General features: G+C 36.1%; 2 protein-coding genes across 2 annotated transcripts; one reads left to right on the forward strand and one right to left on the reverse strand.

Annotated features, from left to right (window-relative positions):
* Positions 1-6,285: 6,285 nt before the first annotated feature.
* Positions 6,286-7,126, reverse strand: LOC23687652 (adult cuticle protein 1). The gene is made up of 2 exons (XM_011495262.2): positions 6,979-7,126; positions 6,286-6,912 (listed from the first exon to the last, which is right to left on the reverse strand). Exons 1-2 carry the CDS (start codon positions 6,982-6,984, stop codon positions 6,394-6,396), a joined length of 525 nt encoding a protein of 174 aa, XP_011493564.1. The 5' UTR covers positions 6,985-7,126; the 3' UTR covers positions 6,286-6,393.
* Positions 7,127-7,464: 338 nt separating this feature from the next.
* LOC110677067 (adult cuticle protein 1-like) lies at positions 7,465-8,260 on the forward strand. Its single transcript, XM_021847663.1, has 2 exons — positions 7,465-7,584; positions 7,651-8,260. The coding sequence occupies exons 1-2, from the start codon at positions 7,579-7,581 to the stop codon at positions 8,167-8,169; spliced, it is 525 nt and encodes a 174-aa protein (XP_021703355.1). The 5' UTR covers positions 7,465-7,578; the 3' UTR covers positions 8,170-8,260.
* Positions 8,261-19,593: the final 11,333 nt, after the last annotated feature.

Below are 19,593 nucleotides of genomic sequence, written 5' to 3' on the forward strand. Positions count from 1 at the left end.
GTTTTTTTTGGGAAAATAAAAATGTTTGAGAAGATCCAGCGATTTGGATTTTTTCAATAGATCTAGCAAAAATGACTCCAAATTACATTTGAATCAATTTTTACCCAACTTATGAGTATTAATATGACACTTCATACTAGGGCTATTTTCGATGGAAATATTGAATATTAATGAGATTTCAGCATTTTTTAAACGCATTCAGACAATCAATTTAACGATCTCTATTCGATAAAATTTTGAAGAGTAGGTTACTTATCCTTGATAGCCTAATTTTAGTACACGGATAAAAATATTTAAATTTCAATGTAGCGTAAACAGAAGAGTATAGTAAAGCTAAATCAAATTCGTCTATTGTTACAGCATCACGTTAAATTTTCAACTAAAGATGATTGAATGTTACATGATCGTGTAAATTAGAGCTTGAAGCCGGTCCCAAATCTCTTAGCGAAAAGCATTTAGGGCCAGTTTTGCAATCAAAGTCAGAAATTTCCATATAACGCTGAACGATAAATTTCCATACAACGCTAAACGGCCGTTTGGCATAATGGGCGTTTTGCACAAAGCAATGTCAAACAAGAACAGGTAGAATATACAAAAAGGAACATTACTCTCTTTATGCGAAACGTCTTTACGCTAAATGCCCCACCCCCCTTTCCAACTACTCCTAATTAAGATTTTTTGCCAAATAGGCATTTTTTTCTATTTACTTAGTGGTTATTAGCATTTTCAGTATTTATTACCTAACACGCTCTCTGTATTTTACGTTTTTGACAACCCATTTAGGAACGTTTGGACAAAATCGTTTCTATCCAAGAAAAGATAGAAACAGATTTGTATATTGAAAACTGATAATGATTGTCAAAAAAATAATAGAGAAGCATGTGGTCTTTTGAAAGTATCTAGAAGGAAGGCTCGAGCTTTAATTATGTAGTGCAAGATGTAATAGATTCTACGGATCAATGGACTCACTGAAGCTAAGTATAATGAAGATAAGCCTTAACCTAGTGGACATTTGGCCGAATGAGGCATCTTGCGTAATAATGCGAAATAATGTGAAAGAACAGCCAATTATTAAAAGGAGATAAAATTCAAATCGAAACATTATCACCTAAGTGCCACTAAATATTGGCAAAAGTAAGTCAAATGTTCATTCGGCCAAATATCCATAAGCCAAAGATACTGCTTCCAATGAAACTGCTTATCATTTGCTCGCTTCTATAACAGATCAATCAATTTTCATCTAATTTTACACTTGCTATCACGTTAAATACTTTTTGGCAGCAGGATCGTGAATAGCTTTCGGTAAGTGAATTACATTACGATGTTTTTTTTTTCGGGGAAATGGTACATTCGGGAAAATAGTTTTCGAGAAAATAGTCCATTTGAGAAAACGTCATTCGAGGAAATTGCATTCGGGGAAATGTCAGACAATCGTATGCAACATCCTATAAAGTTATCGTACTTCATTCGATGTTGTTCGAAACACACCTATTTATACTCCAAAAACGATTAATTTAGGTTGAATTCAATGTCGAAACATGATATGTAATCAACAATTTATAAATACATTTTTATACTAGTTGTTATAGTCATATAGTGATGTGATGTCTATCATGTTTGTGTCAAACTAACTGTGATTGTAGGTAGTTTTTCCTATAAATGATGTGTTTTATTGCATAAAATCTAACGTCACGTGGTCGGAGATGCTCTTTCATGTTGCAGACGATATTCATCAGCGTGGAGCACGATTTAATAAAGAATATTGAATATCAAATATCATTTGGATCCCATAGCAACTATGCAAAATAACAACTTGTTCGGTGAGACTTTTTTGGTAAGCATCGGAGTGCTTCATGGTTTTTGGCAATTTTCTAAAAATAAATCTACCTTTTGAGGTCCACGATGAGATTTTTAATAGATGTTGATTGGGGTAACCTCTAGCAATTTTCTTGTCCTTGCCTTTGTAAAAAAATTTCCTGTCGATAAATCTAGTGGGAATCATCTACCCAAGTAACACAGAAAACATCTTCTTGGTCAGCTATCTGAAAATGATGTTATATATAGGCGTTAAAGATAAAATCCAATACATCTTCTGGTTTAAAAACGTTCAGGCGATGTTTTAGAAAAACATATCAATCCGGCAAACGCAGTAACTGCATTTGGGTCATATTCCTGATTGATAAATGTATATATTACTAAATTAAAGCACTCCTTATAACTAAACTTCAGTCGATGTAAATTAAGTTATAAAGTTGCTTCTGAAAACATATTTCGTACATATCTGTATGATTGTTTTGATGAGGGTGTTATAATAATGCTTTATCCTGTCAAATGGAATACACATTTAGCATTTGTTTTTTTTTTTTGACTTTCAGTTTCTATTCGAAGATGGATGCAGAGATGTGTAGTAAAACAAAATCTGTGGCGAATAATTAAGCGAAATGGTGATTGATCCAAGCGGGGGGAGAAAAATGATTGACATATTCACGAAAACAATACGCAAATAAAAATTTGTTAATGTGATTTTTTCAATGACAACGAGCTTTTCATCTAAAAACAGCATGCTTTGAATTTGAATATTCATTGTTTTCTTAATACGTATTTAAACTTCATTCAAACACAAAACCTGTACCTTCTGTCCCTGCCATGCTACGTCACCGATCAGAAATATTTATAAATGTAGAACTTCTATTGCAAGCAATTAACACATTGCTAAATAACGATTATCAGCACGGCAGGTCTGGAATGTATTCCAACCAGGCAAAAAGTTTGATTTATTTAAAATTAATCACAAATTGCGCACTCTTGAATAAAAAAATGCAAACCAGTTAAATTATCGTAGGAACTTGAACCGACAACCATTACAAAGAGTTTTTACCTACCCTGTACGCATCTGGTAGAATCCCCCATTTTTCTCGCTGGTTCATTCAGTCGAAAATTATACACGATCGGTAAATTTCACGGAGCACAAATTGAAATTACGCATCTTATAAAAGGCGCATGAAAAAACAAGAAGCATAGCCTTCAGTTTCACCAAAAAACTAACACGGCAGATAAAAAAACATATACCATACATGCACAAAGGTTTCTTTATATATCGCAACTCGTAACTTGATAAAAAAAATCCACACAATTCCATGGCACAATTCCATGCAGTAAGATATTAGTTTTTCATAACGCTATCTACTTGTACTACTGCAATCAATGATTAATCTTTATTTGTTTTTACTTTTTTGAGCTGTCAAAACATTCCAAACAATACACATTGTGGGCTTGTATTCTAAACAACAAATTACGTCTCTAAAACATGATTATAACTTATTGGTCATAATGACGTATGGTATAACTTAGATATAACAAGTCGTACTGCTATGAGAAGTACGAAATGGGTATTGAAAAACATCCAATTGAACTATGAGAGATGTTATAAAGCCTTCTGTTTCTGCGCTTTTTCGGTTCCAGAGATGCATTTGAACGCGTTCTGTTCATGTTCTGTTCAAAGCCTGTGCTCACGAGAGCCATGTTCAAGTTCAAACAACTTACGGTGTTTGATCACAGTGCGCTGTTCATCTCGTGGCAATCGTTGCCGTCATTATTTGGTGTTCTGCAAACACAGAAAACCATTTCGATTCATCGTTGAATTATTCCTAGCAAGTATAAATTCATTGTTTGTAATGAATTTAAAAAATACTTTGGACTATCTAGGCGCAAAATAAATAACAATTTTAATGATTTTATGAATAAAACGTATGCTATATAGATTTGAAAATTGTGTTTTTTTTATCGCCCATTAAGAATTTTACTCGTCATTTATTGCAATACAAATAATGTGCACTATCCGAAAGTTGATTTGTCCTATGAAAGAAACATACGTTCATCTCACTATTGACTACGATTCATCCACACTGGTGCTGATCCTATGGCTGCCATCCGTTTTTAAACAGCGTTTCGTCAAAGGGTACAAGCTCAGTTTATGTGCAAATTAGTACTTGAGTATTTTGAGATTATAGTTACTTCATATGTGAGATTCCGGAGCATTTATCACAATTGTAAGTTGCTCCTGATCATACTAACCAATACCATTCACCGGTCGTAATCCAAACATCGAATCCGTGCTGTACTAAAATCTTGGTATATGGTTTGATGGGAGGCCTAAGGAGAAAAAACGTGCCACATTGAGGGTCCCTCGAAAATTTTGGAGATCACAACTCTATGATCAATCTAGTTATCATATGTGTGTTCAAGAAACTGAACATGAACAAGAGGGCAATCAAAGGATCATTTGAGAACGCTCACAGAACATGAGCGTTCAAAATGCGTCTCTGTTCGGTTCTAATAATGTATGAAATTTAGTATTGTACATTCGACCCAGAACAGCGGCGATGTATGAAAGATGTATTTTGACCTTATTCAAGACAAATTGTGTTACTTGGGTACCTACAATTTGTCATTAATGTGTTAAAAATTCCCTTTGTTTTATTCTAGAAATTCAATATCGAATTTTTGAGAAAATTTCAGGCAATTGTTCTAAGTTCCTGAAGTTTTATATTCTTCATCTATTTTCTGAACATAATTTTCCGGAAACTCTGATAACTAAGATGCTTATGAACAAGACAATGTTATGAAAAGCTCTGCACGAGTCAAAAGATTTTCAACAGCAACAAAAATCAGTTGTTAAAAGAGATAACTTCACTCATTTTACTGTTTTTTTTTCTAATATCGGGCCCGAAATCTGTCGACAGTAAAAGTAAATGTTAAAATACTTTTTATTTTTGTAAGAACAAAAAGTGTTGTGTCCAGTCTCACGTCGCTTCTTGTGAATATAAAATACCTTACTCCACAGTTTTTCAATCATGTTCAAATTGCAAAGTTTTTTTTCTGTTGGAATGCGCCACTGTGAATATTATTTAGATCTATCGTGGTATTACTCGTATCCTTAGTGTATAGTACATGTTGCATCGATTTCTGTATAGTTCTTGTTTTCATTCCTCAGAGATTGATAAAAATCGAATGTGATGAAAAGGTCCCGCTATTTACACCCTTCACAGAAACATACATCTCAACGAAGGCGCGCCCCTTAGCAAACATAATCAGTTTGATTTCTTAGAAACCAAATCGGTGCTACTGATATTTGACCATGCAACGGAACTCTGGGAACTCTAGTCCCATCCTTGTTTCGCTTTTAGTTTAGTCCCAGAAAAATACTAGAAAAAAGGGACATTGTACTAGTAGCAAAACCGTATCAAGTTAGAAAATTTGTCTAGCAATCAGCATTCACATGAGTCCTTGAATTACCAGTGCATAGGCCTTGTTGCGTTAAAACTCATGATTGTTATCCTGGCATTTAGTATAGTATCGGGACTGATAAACTCCGAGTCTTTTATCAACTACTTGGTATAATAGATTCAATTTCAGAAACTGTTGCCAGTTACAAGGACTTTGTACCGTGAATCCTTGAATTATCAGAATATATTACATATTCAAATTGGTAGATCTTTGCCCCGTAACTCACCACTTGAAGGTGATCTACCCGTCTTACGGGAAATTGCAATGTTATATAATTAGCTGATAATCCTGTTCATTATAATTGCAATTAGCATTGAATCAAAACTTTTGTTTATATTCCTTGCAAATCTTACCTGAGGTGCTGTTAGAATACTTTACAGTAATACCATTGCATCCTGCTTTAATTTTTGTTCCGGAACCCACACAGTATAGTTTTTCTGGAAGTAATTTGCTATAAATTTCATGGGAATCCTACCAACAATTATGTTAAATTCTACTTTTTTAACTACCAGCTGATAGAATCTACATATTCATTTTATGGGTGAAGATACTGATATTTTTTACGAAAGCACAGTGCATAAGCTGATTTATCATTGCTAAGGAGAACTTTTTTCGAAAGCCATTCATTTTTATTGATAGGTACGTCTCTCAGAAATTTCATATTGACGAATTCTCCAATACTCCAACACAATGCTTCCAAAATATTAAGCTAAAATCGTTTAAGGAATAGTTTTAATTTTCATTATCTTCAATTATCTTCTGGAACCACGAAATCAGGAATACTAAAAAAATAATCATGAGTCAGTCACCAATTCTGTTAATTTCAATGTTCAAATAGGTAAATTTAGTTGGCGGTCATTATTACAGTGATAAAACAGCCATTCGATTTTGGCAACATGCAGTTTTTTGGCATGTTACCAAAATCGAACGGACACTGTATTGCAAAACCATGTTGATTGTATCGAGAAACTTATTCGTTTAGACTAAATGAAGAACAACTTATTTTCACTTAAACAGATATTTATTCAACTCTCTTGGATGCCATAGTTGTGAGGACTGAATTACTAATTTCCAATGCCAATAGTCAGATCAGGTACAACGATCGCTTCAAACGGTTCCCGCAGCTGGTTCCAGATTGAGCGATTGCTGCGAAACGGTGTGTCCAGCGAGTGGGGCATCATGAACGGCTCCAGGGTTGGCGGCCAGATAACGAGCTTCCTTCTGGGCAACGACAGCAACGGATGGCTGAGCAACGACGGTGGTGGCAACTGGAGCGGCCACATGGGTGGCTTCAACGACTTCCGAATCGACAGAGTTGTAGGCCACAACCGAGGGAGCAGCATAGGCCACCGGGGCAACATAACGTGGAACGACGTTCGACTGGACAACGGTGGTGTGAGGAGCGGTGTATGCGACTGGAGCGGCGGCATAAGTTACTGGGGAAGCGGCATAGGTGACTGGAGCAGCAGCATAAGAGGTCACCGGAACCGTAGAGACATACCGAGGAGCCACATTCTGCTGGACGACGGTTGTGTGGGGTGCGGAGTAAGCCAGTGGGACCGAGTAGGACACGACACCTCCTTCAGCAACAACGGCCAGGGCCATCATGACTACAGCTGCGATGCACTGTTGAAAATATAAAATTAGTGATCAGAACATAATGTCTTTGCTATGGTTGATGTTCAAACCTACCTTCATGATTGTTGATTTCTTGAGGGATTAGTCGCTGAAGGACAAATTGATTGTTACAGTTTGAAGCACTGACGTGTTGTGACGATTGATCTACAAGTAGATCCTTTTATATGATTTGATTTATAATTCCAAGACATCAAGAAATGTTGATAATCAAGAAGCTGGAATTGTGACATTTGGCTGCCACCAAGCTAAACATGTTTTAAAGATCATTGCACTCATTTTAGCTCACTAAAAGGTTTGAAATAATTTGTTTTTTTCCTTATGATTGAACGAATTGCAACCGTGCGTATACGAGATGTTGATTTCTTAAGCTTTCATTAGTGATCAATCAAAGCAATACACCGAATGAGAGGGAGTAAAGCGATAAAAACTGAACTGGCAAAAAATACAGCGAAAAAGCAATTCTGGATCAAACTACGCTCAGCAGAACAGGACAAAGCAGAATCAAGATTTTTTGTTGCATCACCTTTTCATGCGAAGCCCGAAAAGAATTTTGCCTTTATAAGAACCAGGTGAGAATTAGTAGAGCATCAAATCTCGCCAGTTCTTCAAACTGAAACAATCCTCCGCTTTCCAGCGATTAAGAAATCAACAATCATGAAGGTATGTTTGATTAGAGTGAAGCTCAATCATCCAACTAATAAAAATAATATTCCATTCTTCCCTTAGTGCATCGCAGCTGTAGTCATGATGGCCCTGGCCGTTGTTGCTGAAGGAGGTATCGTGTCCTACTCGGTCCCACTGGCTTACTCCGCACCCCACACAACCGTCGTCCAGCAGAATGTGGCTCCTCGGTATGTCTCTGCGGTTCCGGTGACCTCTTATGCTGCTGCTCCAGTTGCCTACGCCGCTTCCCCGGTAACTTACGCCGCCGCTCCAGTCGCATACACCGCTCCTCACACCACCGTTGTCCAGTCGAACGTCGTTCCACGTTATGTTGCCCCGGTGGCCTATGCTGCTTCCTCGGTTGTGGCCTACAACTCTGTCGATTCGGAAGTCGTTGAAGCCACCCATGTGGCCGCTCCAGTTGCCACCACCGTCGTTGCTCAGCCATCCGTTGCCGTCGTTGCCCAGAAGGAAGCTCGCTATCTGGCCGCCAACCCTGGAGCCGTTCATGATGCCCCACTCGCTGGACACACCGTTTCGCAGCAATCGCTCAATCTGGCACCAGCTGCGGGAACCGTTTGAAGTGATTTGCGATAAGTACCTGGATCCATAAAGTTAATCTTGCAACTTCCAATGAAAAAGTTCAATAAATTTGTGTCTATCTTGTGTAAAATTTGTCTTTTGGATTTATTTTTTTATTATCATTCCGAACATTACATTCATTTATTATATCTAGGTGTTCTGTGTTAGACAACACTATCATCCTAGTTTGGTAAAACAAAATTTAGCTTTTATGAACATTTGGTTAACAACATTATATTTCATTTGCCGTAGCTAGTCCATATTGGTACAGCGTATAACATAACTGGCCTGACAATTTTTTGAAGATCAAAAGCTTGTCCTTAACATAAAGTTTTGATTTTTTTTATCAATAAGGAGATAAAGGGTTCTATACCATTTCCCGGAAATCATTTCCCGGATACCCCTTTTCCCGGAAAACCATTTCCCGGAATGACCCATTTCCCGGAAAGCCATTTCCCGGAAAACTATTTTGTGAAACATTTTTTATCTCGCACAAAACAATTGACTGATTAGTAACATTAATATTAAACGTTCCTAACATTTGAAATAAGTTTGTTGAATGCTTTGTGTCTTTGATTTTCGTCAAACAAAATAAAATGGATGATATATGATCTTAATATAAATTCCACTTGCTATTACGACTATCACTATGTCACAGTACCAAGTGATGACCTTGCTATATTGGGAGCCCTTTTGTTAATAGACAAAGATAAAAAATTGTATTCAACACATCCAAGGTTATCATATGCCGCTTCGTTGTTGCGTTGGTCGCTGATTGTTTATCTGATAATAGTTTTTGTCTATGCATTGCGCATATTGCATTGAAGCGTGTGTTTCTGAGAAATTGGCTGCAGAGTTATATCGTCAGTCGTCAACATGGCATCGTCATCCAATGAAGTATTTTACGAGTGCGAGGAAAATTCTACAGAAAATTCATCTCAGGTTAATGATTGTATTGTGGTGCAAACCAATAGACGGAAGAAAAAGCTACTTTACGAAGGGTATTCATATTACTGCGACAAGTATTGAGGTTCAAATCACAAATCTATGGAAAACAAAGAACCACAATTTGTTTTAGAGCAATGGAAGATTTTATTGGGAATGTGTCTTTCGACGCATGTAAAGAAGTTGCAATGGCCGGGCAATAACAGAGACAAGCGCCTCAGGAGCCCATTCTATTCAAAAATCTACTGATAACAACCATAAGCCAGATGCACTGGGTGTTGAAACGAGCAAATGCAGGAACACGCTGAAACGTAAAGCAGCAGAAGGGAATGAAAATCCTGAGAAAATCCTTGCAGCAGCTAAAGTTCCAGTAGAGGTTAGTTATTTGAAAAACACCAATTATGTTGTTTTTCACTTTTAATACTGGTTTTATAGATATTTTGTTGCGATTGCGATATCTCCACTCCTTTAGATGATATTTGACGAAATATATTTTATGCATGCGATTTTTGGCCCTTGAATAGGTTACAATGACTGATTACTATCAACCCGAATAAGAATAGCTGGGGAGGATTCCTATGCTTGTAGAATGGAACAAAGAGCAAAGAGAAATGATAGAAAGAACAAAGAACACAGAAGAATGTAAGGTTGGGTGGGTTAAACAGGGGGGAGGGTGTAACTGATGATATTATATTAGAATCAACTATGGAGCCGTGAAAATATCTCGGTTAAATGTATGAGATGTGATTATATGCAAGTTTAACACTCGTTTAGCATTTTATAATGTCCGTTTAATATAACTCCAGCAATTGCTTTTATAATCTGAAAGAAATTACAGAGGGGCCCAAATTCGCATGGAATTAGGAACATTTTAGCCGTTATTGAAATTTTTCCATAAAGTCCAATAAAGTTGCAATAAGTTCCAATATAATCGTATACATGGGTCGAAAACTAGAGATGGTTAAAAAATTGGTGCTCTTCCCCTACTTGAAGAAAAATTGCTCGAAATATTTCTGAAGTAGGTAATATTAAATAAAAGTTAAGGGGTCGGACCTGGTGTAGTGATTAGAACACACACCTTTCACGCTGAGGATCTGGGATCGAATCCCATCCCCGAGATAGTCACTAAAAAATTCAGTGCCGACATCCTTCGGAAGGGAAGTAAACCCATTGGTCCCGAGATGAACTAGCCCATAGCTAAAGAGCTAAAAATCTCGTTCATAAAGATTGAAAAAAAAATGAAGTTAATAAATATAATCATCGTTTTCTAGATTCCTCAGTTACGCTCAAGACATCACTAGTTTCACCCTCCCATCTGTTTAACCCACCCCACCTTACATTCTTCTGTGTTCTTTGTTCTTTCTTTCATTCTTCTTTGCTCTTTGTTCCATTCTACTAGCATAGGAATTCTCCCCAGCTATTCATATGCTCATTCGGGTTCATATTAATCAGTCAGCGTAACCTATTCAAAGGCCAAAAATCGCATGCATAAAATATGTTTCGTCAAATATCATCTAAAGGAGTGGAGATATCGCAATTTTGAGGTGATTTTTTGCCCTTAAGGGTCTTAAAATCACCAAAACAAGCTGAAAAGCATACCAAAATTTTTCAGAGTTCACTAAAATGGGAAAACTGCACTTACGCCCTTTGCGCCACCTCTAAACCTTCACCAAAAATTCTCATTTTTTCACAGGATGTTATTTTGGGACCGATGATCATTTTCCACTTTGTAAATCCTGACTACGGAAGATTTTTGGAAATAAGCTCCACTCTAATGGTGCATTCCGGTAAATGGTTTTTTAGGGTAATGGTACATTCCGGTAAATGGTCTTCCGGTAAATTGCATTCCGGGTAATGGTATAGAATTATATGTAGACAAAGTCTACGTATCTGGAAAAAATAAGCAGACGGGAAATTCATTTCGGCGAATGAAACCCAGATATTCGCCTGTATTCTGGTCCACTGATCAAAATGATTTGAACGAAATTCCAAAAACATCCAATTGCATTGAAGGCTGGCACTCGAAGTTCAACAATTTATTCAAAGGGCAGAGTGACTTTAAGTTTTATGCTGTCGTTGAAGCACTCCGTCAAGAGGAGCAACAGACATCTGCTGATTATTTGCGGTTTTTGCAGGGGGATGAAGTAGTTCGACAGCAGCGCAAAACATTTTTGAAGAAGGAAAAGTGTCTAAAAAAGGCAATTGTGAATCGGCAAGACCTGCCATTAATTGACCATATCAAGGGTTTGGCTTTGATTTTACATAACAAATAAATGTTTAGTTCTCTAATATATTTCATAAACAAAATGCTTACATGTTACTGATAACAAAAATATTGAAGTAAAATCATTAAACAATAATTATGCTTTCTCTTTTCCGGGAAATGGGTTATTCCGGGAAATGTCATTCCGTGAAATGGTTTTCCGGGAAATGTCATAGAATCAGATAGACATTTCACATATTAGTTACATTTGGCTTGAATGCCCTCAATGTGATTTTTGAAAGCTAAATTCTTATCTAGCATAGATTCTAGATACTTAGCTTCATCTGACCAATTTATTGGAACCCCTCTTGGAGCCCCTGTACAACTACTTGTAGGTTTCAAAGGTTTTTGGTTTATATGGTAATATTATAAGTTGAGTTTTGGAAGCGTTAGGAGAAATACTTACAGGAAGTCTTTCAGACCAGGAGTTCTGATAATTAACCTGAAGTGTAAGATTTGACAGATAGCTTTGGTTGTCTTTTCGAATGAAGAACCGAATCATATGATCAAATCGCAAGTAAATTAACTATAGTATTGCCCTAAGGAAAATTACAAATGATGCGTCTTCTTCTTCCTGACAATACATCTCAAATGGGAAAAATCCTTCTTCTCAGTGTTATTATAAGCTCTTCCACAGTTATTAACTGAGAGTTCTCTTTGCCACTTTAGCATTCATACAAGCATGATGATGCTCGTTGTTCTTGATTGAACAAATTTTCTTAATTTTCCGTGATTTTCGACTGGTGGAATTCGATCCCACAAGCTTCTGCTATTCTCCTGAGAGCCTTCTAGGTATTTCACCAGGCATTCCTACAGGTATGTTGCCAGGATTTTTCCAAAAAAATTGTGCAATTTTTTTTTTTTGTAGTTTCCTGGAAATTATATTCCAGATATTTGTTTTGGAATTTCTCCAGAGATTCTACCAGCGACGCTTCCAAGAGTGAGGTACGCCTGAAAGATCCCTCCAAGAATTCAACCTTGGAATCTTCAAGGTATTCTACTAGAGAATGCTCCAGAAATTTTCCTCAAGGGATGTCTTTAGTAATAGCTCTAGTTATTGTTCCAGGTATTCCTCAAGCATTTCTTTTAGTTATTCGTTCTAGAATTCATCCACGAATTTTTCTAGATAATAATTCAAAACTCTTCAAGTGGTTCATCCAGTTATTTGTTTTCATATTTCTATCCAAGGGTTCCTCTGGTAATATTTCAGATATTTGTAACGAGATTATTCCGTCTATACCTTCAAAGATGCTCAGATGCAGGCCTGCCACATACATAAGTTAATCTGTATGTTGCAGAATTTCTTGAATATTTTGTTATCAAGAATTTATATGTACAGATTACAGATTTTTTTGTAAAAATACAGATTTACAGATTTTGTATACAGAATTTTGCCAAATTTATACAGTTTCTACACATTTTACAAGTTTTCTTGAAAATATATATTACTAAAAACATTTAAATTTAATCTTAGATGTGACAGTTCTGCATTTTCATTACTAATAACTGGTATTTCTTTGATGTTTTAGTGAAAATCCAATTTCTTTCTCAATTTTGAGGGATACAGATTTAAAAATGCAGATAATTTGCTTCAGGATACGTAACTAAAGATAATTCAGGAAAATATACAGATTTATATGTGGCAACTTTGATTTTGCCATGCTCATTGAAAATGTTCGTTTTTAGCATTCGTCCTACTCTGAGATGCCTGCAAGTATTCTTCCAGAGATTCTGCATGGCTTCTGCAAACAATTCTTCCAGGAATTCCTTGTGATTTTTTTCCCATTTTTTTCTTGGATTATTTCAAGAATTCTTGCTTAAAATGCTAACAATAATTTCTTGTAGGTTCAAAGTTTCCAAATAGTTGTTTCTACTGAGGTAACTACAGGAATTTCTTCTAAAGTTCCTGTAAAAGTTTCTTCTGATATTACTTTAAGAATACTTCTTGAATCAAGGGTTTTTCCAGAGATTCCTCGAAGAGTTCTGTCAGACATTTCTCCATCCGTTCCTGTAGAATATTTGTCTAGATATGTTAACCACGAATTATTTTTGTAACTTCTCCAAGAACAATTGAGAATTCTTTTAAGGAATTTCTTGCTTCTTCCAGCATTCTGTTCCAGGATTTTTTATATTTTTTTTTTCGATGATTATCGTAGGCATTTATCCTGTAATTCCCCAAGATGTTTCGTCAGTTAATCTAACAGACATTCTCCAGAATTTGCTCCAACTGAAATTTGAAGATATTCTACCAGACATTTCTTCAAAGATTTCCCTGGAAATTCCTCTAGGATTTTCTACAGGGATTACAAATAAAAATACTTTCAGGAGTTTCTCAAAGAATTCCTACGGACATTATTTCAAGAGTTCTTTTGGAGTTTTTCAAGGAATATCTTTCTATTGTCTTTTAGAGTGCGTCGAGAAAGCCCGAGAAATCGTCATTATTTTTCCCTCTCGGGTGACGCGTTCTTTTCTGCCGAGCAGTGCGTCGAGAAAGTCCGGGCAGTTCTGCTTTTAGCTATTTGTTCAACAAACTTTGAATGGTTCGTCACTTCAAGTAACGACATTATTTTCTCATATTTGAAAATTGTTCATGTCAATTGAAAATATTATATTCCTAAGTATGTTTATATCTCACAAATAATCGTTAATCATGGTCTCATCGCTTATCAAAGTGAATCCTGTGACCCAACGATCCTCCCCATTAACAAACATCCCTCCCAGTAACCTTGGTGGAGATGCAGAGGAAAACACAGTCTCCAAATAGCAAAGGTTACACACTAACATTCCTCCCCTCCATCCCACCAAACTGCAAGGACGTGGTCGCACCGTTATTGACCATGTATAAATAGAGGCACTGAAGAAGATTATGGCCACTCCCAGCCGAACTTCTAGTTGATTCTTTGTGCATTTTCACTGACTTCGGTCAATCACGGAATACCAACCATTGATATGTGTAGTCAGTCTAAGCTAAGCTAAGCTAAGCTAAATATCTTTCTATCATCTTTTAATAGTTTTCAGCACAAAACAGTTCAGTATTGTTATAAGAAGTTTCTCCAACAATTCCGCCTGGAATTTCTTCTTAAATTTCTTTATAGAATTCCTCCAGAGGTTCCATAAAAAATTCTTACAGGCATTATCAATGGATTTCTCGAAAAAAAAAAACTCTTTTGTAATTCCTTCAAAGGCCCTTGCAAGGATTCTTTAGAGAGTTTTCCAGAAACTACTATTGGAATTCTTCCAAAAACACTTACATGGATTTCCGCAATATTTGTTTAAAGGATTTCTCAAGTAGTTTTCCATTCTGAGAGGCATTATGAAAAATATTCTAGTGTTCACCAATGGTTCTCCCACAAATATTTCATAGGAAACTTTCTACAATTCATTCTCCATAATTTGTCCCTCTTCTAGATACTTTCTACAGAAAAAATTGGATTGGTATTTCTCTAAAAGGTTCCTTCAGGAAAACTTTAATGTTAAATAAGGTAATTACTTCTGAAATTCCTCCACAGAAGAAGTCATAGATTAATAAAACAAATAAAAAAAATGTTATTGCTTATTGTTTTACAAAATTCTACTAGAATTCATGGAGAAATCAATGGTGGATTTTGTGGATGACACTTTATCCAGAAGAAATACATGAACCACTCTGTTGAGAATTTTCTGGACGAATCTCTATAAGTATATGTTTAAAGTTTTTCTCAGACTTACTCCACCACATTCCGAAAAAGATTCTTTAAAGCAACCTGGTTAAGAGTTCTCGAAGAAAACACATAAGAAATTTTTGGTGGAATTATTAACGATGGTATTGTTGGCCCACAAACTCTGGATGGACCCCTGGAATATTATATTATATAAAAAGTTGTTCAATTTCAGATGTCACACAAATTAGCAGAACACACCAACTTTCCACGACCTACCGTTTTCGAATTAAATTAAAAGTCTCTCGGTTACTTACTTTTGTCTTTGAACAACCCTTTGGAACTCTATGTAAAATGACTGCAATGTAATAATTCCCTCACAGGCAAAATTTCAAGTTATTTGTAGTTCATCACCCAAATTTCAGCCAATTCGGACTGCCAGAAGCTGAGATACAGCCCCCCAAACTTGGACATTTTGTATGGAAAAACAGCATTTGGTTACTAATTTATGTCACTGACTGTAGGTACTGTAATTTCTAAATTTATGTATTTTTCTATTATTTGTTTCCTAGGCAAAATATATTTATTGCAATGAAAAACTATGTGATCCATTCCATTGGTTCTTCAAAAAGACCCTCTAACAATTCATCCGAAAATTTCTTTGATTTTTTTTTTCATTACATCGAAAATTCCTTTAGAGATTCCACCAGCTTCTGCAAAGGATTCTGCCAGAAACTTCTAATTTAAAGGCTTCATTTTCTCTCAGTTCTCTCCTGACATTCTTTCAGGAATTCTTATGGTAATTATTCAAGAGACTCGTACAGGAATCTCTCTTACATTTCTTCTGGCGGTGCTAGTAGTTAAGCTCAATGGGTCATTAGGCCGAACGTGTAATTAGACCAAATGGTCGGTGTTAAGTCAGAGTGGACCCTAGAGTGGACCAAGTACAAAAGTCGGGGAAATTGGATTTTTCTTCCATTGGATGAAAAATTACTTTGCCTCCATTACACTTTGATCAGATTTGATGAATGTTATAAACTGCGAAAGATATATAACAAATTTACTTTGGATGATCAAAAAAAAAAATCGATAAAAGTAAGCAGTCAGAGTGGACCAAGTGCTAATTCAGCCATTCCATGAAAAACCGATCTAGTGGGTCACCGAATTCCATGAAAAATTCCAATTTTTTTTCCTTATCCGAAATAAGGATACACGTGTTTTTGGAGTTTTTGATAAGTGGGACTATTTCCAAAATAGGGTGACCAGGGAAAACGCGATTTAAAAAAAAAAATGTTTAAAAAAAAATTATAACTTTTGAACCGCTTCACCAAATTTCAATTTTTTTGGGCGGAATGGAAGCTAAAGATTTTGACTTTTGTAGAAAAATATAATATTTCACAACAATTGTTTTTTTTACATGAAAAAAAATTTTTCTTTTTATCGTGTTTTGAAGATCTCATGACAGAAAGGACTATTGCTGTTCTCATTTTTTCTTTAAAGTTCAGATTATTTTACGTGTACTGTCAAAGTTTCAGCGATGTATTTTTTTTTAGTTTTTGAGATATATTTTTTGAAAGTAAAAAATCAGTCAATTTTCATTCGCACACACTGTAGGACTCAGGTTCCTTAGATTTTTATTTTTTTTCTAAATCATAGCTTTTGAACAGCTCAACCGATTTCCAATCTTTTTTTATGGAATCAAAGCTTAAGATTTCAACTTTTCAGAAAAAAGTTAAAACTTTGGTGACTTTTAGATCAGTCAGAGTGGACAAAGTGCACATAGTTAACTAAAAAGTCGTTCTATTAGAGGTTTGGATTTGTTTTTCATGATTATCACTGCACAGTATATTGCTTGTAAGTAACACATAGTTGTGTAGAAATTTTGATTTAAAATGTAAATGAGTTAAAAAAATACAAAGTGTCAGACTTTAAGCCCATTTTTCTCATATTATGAAAAATGTCGCTTGGTCAACTCTAACTTAACGCCGACCAAATGAATTAAAAACTAAGAAAAAATAGCTCATAATAAAAAAGGAAAATTCCTGGTTCCTTTTGAGTTATGAAAGTTTCGACCTAATGGCCCATTTGACCTAACATACTTCGGCCTAATGATCTGACACCAGGTATATCATCCAGAGTTCACGCCAGAAAAGTCCTCTAACGATTCGTTCAGTAATTTTTCTGAAATTCAGGTTATTTGTATTTCCAAAATAAAACAGCGATTATTGTTATTGTTTTTTTTTTCAAAACGCTATTAAAATTCTTAACCTTAATACCGATCATGCTCTCACATTGACGTCACTACTCATATAAACCATCCTCTGTTCCCCTATACAGTTCCCGGAGCTGGAAGCAAGTTGATCGACTGCTGTGAAAGAGTGTGTCCCGGAAGTGGTGCTTCATGTACGGCCCCTAGTGTGGCGGCCCTAAAACGTGCCTCTTGACCCTCAACCACAACAGATGAGGAAGCTGCAACAACAGTCGTCGAAGCGGCCACGACATCGTTCGAAGCGGCGACAGCTGAAGCTCCGGCAACGGCTGTGGCTGAGGCTGTTGCTGCTTGGGCTGCAACGACTGCTCCGGGAGTGACCACTGTGGCTACGGGATTTGCAACGACCGGAACTCCAACGTAGACTGGAGGTGGTGGGACATAGATCGGTTGAGGGACATAAGTCTGAACTACTGGAGCTACTACGGGTGCCACGACCGGAGCCACAACGGAAGCTACAACAGGAGCTATAACGGGCACACCGGCCACTGCGAGACCTGGGGTTTCATCGTCTGCTGTAACAAGCACTACGGTCATCAAGATTGTCGCAATGATGCCCTGTAAAAAAAGTTATGCAAATTATAAATGTCTAACTATATTGATAAAAACAAGTGAAGTACCTTCATGATTTATGATAATCGAATCGATTATTTTCAAAAACTTGTTGTCAATTGTTGCAGCTTGTACCAGAAACTAAAAGTGAGCGAGGCTTCTTATGTCATCTATCTTTTATACTGAGCCCAAATTTGATTTTATGATGAGAAAAAAAAGCTAAGCGTTGAACCTAGCGCAGTGAACTTCTACTCAAAACCTGTATCGGGCCCTTAGAATGCAGCATGCTGGCTCATAGGCAATAATGTTATCAATACAGGGGACTCTGTTGTTTTAACCTCCAAATGTGTGCATTTATACCTTCAGGAGTAAGAATTGAATCGAAATAATTTGTTATGAAATTCCTATCTTTTCATGAATCTTTGATTGAGTTTACAGATTACAGACTCTGGATTCGGAACTTAATGAGCCGATTGGCCAAGATTCATAGAATGTAACAGTTCGTTATCTAAAGCCGATTGTGACACACTGCAGTCCTAGAGCTCAACGAATGTTGCCTTTAATTTTTCCGACAACAATAAATTAGGGCCGTTTTATGAATTATCATATTGCCCGAAATTTATAATCATTTACTTTTTTTTCTTTAATGAAGAAATTCTAGAGTAACATCAACATAAACAGTGTAAACCCGATTCTGTTTTTGCACGGGGGATGCGTACCGTGCAAAAAAAAGTTTTCAGTTCAAAATTTCAAAAACTGTGCAAAAAAAGTAACACCATTTCTCGACGTTTCATGCAAAAATAAGGTTTTGGCGGAAAAAAATGTATGGAAATTTTTTTTGCACGGCCGTGTAAAAAAAATCCGTGCAAAAACAGAATCGGGTGTATTAGGAAATATGGGACGAAAATATATGAAAATAATTGTTATTCGATCATCTCTCAATAAAATTACAGGCGATAATAACTATTCGTTCGGTGAAAGAGGGTTTTAGAATAATATTACAAAAAAAAACATTACTACTAATAACAAGTCGAGTCTAGTACAAGTTATGATTTGTTATGATGAAATCGATGAGCTATACTATCGATTTTCATGTTCAATACTTCTCAATTGATTGTGATCAACCCATAGCGATCTAAATTGCGGTTTGATCTCGGGTCAAACGACAGTCATCATTATGCTTCAAAAGAGAAGAAGCCAATTTTGATGTTGAAAATTTTAGATGAAAATTTGCGAATTAGAGTTTTCTTTTATAAGTGAAGATGTCTGAAATAAAAGGAGTTTATGCTTCACATGACAAAGTAATGTTGATGCAATTGTAATGTCAATGACGTCAATGACAAAATGCATATGGCTACCACAATCGAGTCATGTGGGTTTTCTTATTGCTCAAATCTGTAAGTAAAGCACATGGACTTGACGTGTATTTTTTTCTCATTGGAGATAAAAATTAAACAGCCACACTGAAAAAAATCTACACGTCAAGGTCGTGTGTTTAACTTACAGATTTGAGCAATAAGAAAACCCACATGACTCGAGTGTGGTAGCCATATAGATTTCGTCATTAATTTCACGATATAATTACAGGTGTATTAACATTAGATTGTCATGTGAAGGAAACATGAATGTCTAAAGTGTCAATAATGAAAATCAACTGCTTTGCTTATTGAATACGAAATGTAGTGGCTTCAGATAGCCATGTGTGTCATAATATTGAAGGAAGAAATTTGGTAAAATGTGGATTCGAAGTATCTCTG

The sequence above is a fragment of the Aedes aegypti genome, chromosome 2 (genome assembly GCF_002204515.2).
Source record: "Aedes aegypti strain LVP_AGWG chromosome 2, AaegL5.0 Primary Assembly, whole genome shotgun sequence".
NCBI classification, from domain to species: domain Eukaryota; kingdom Metazoa; phylum Arthropoda; class Insecta; order Diptera; family Culicidae; genus Aedes; species Aedes aegypti.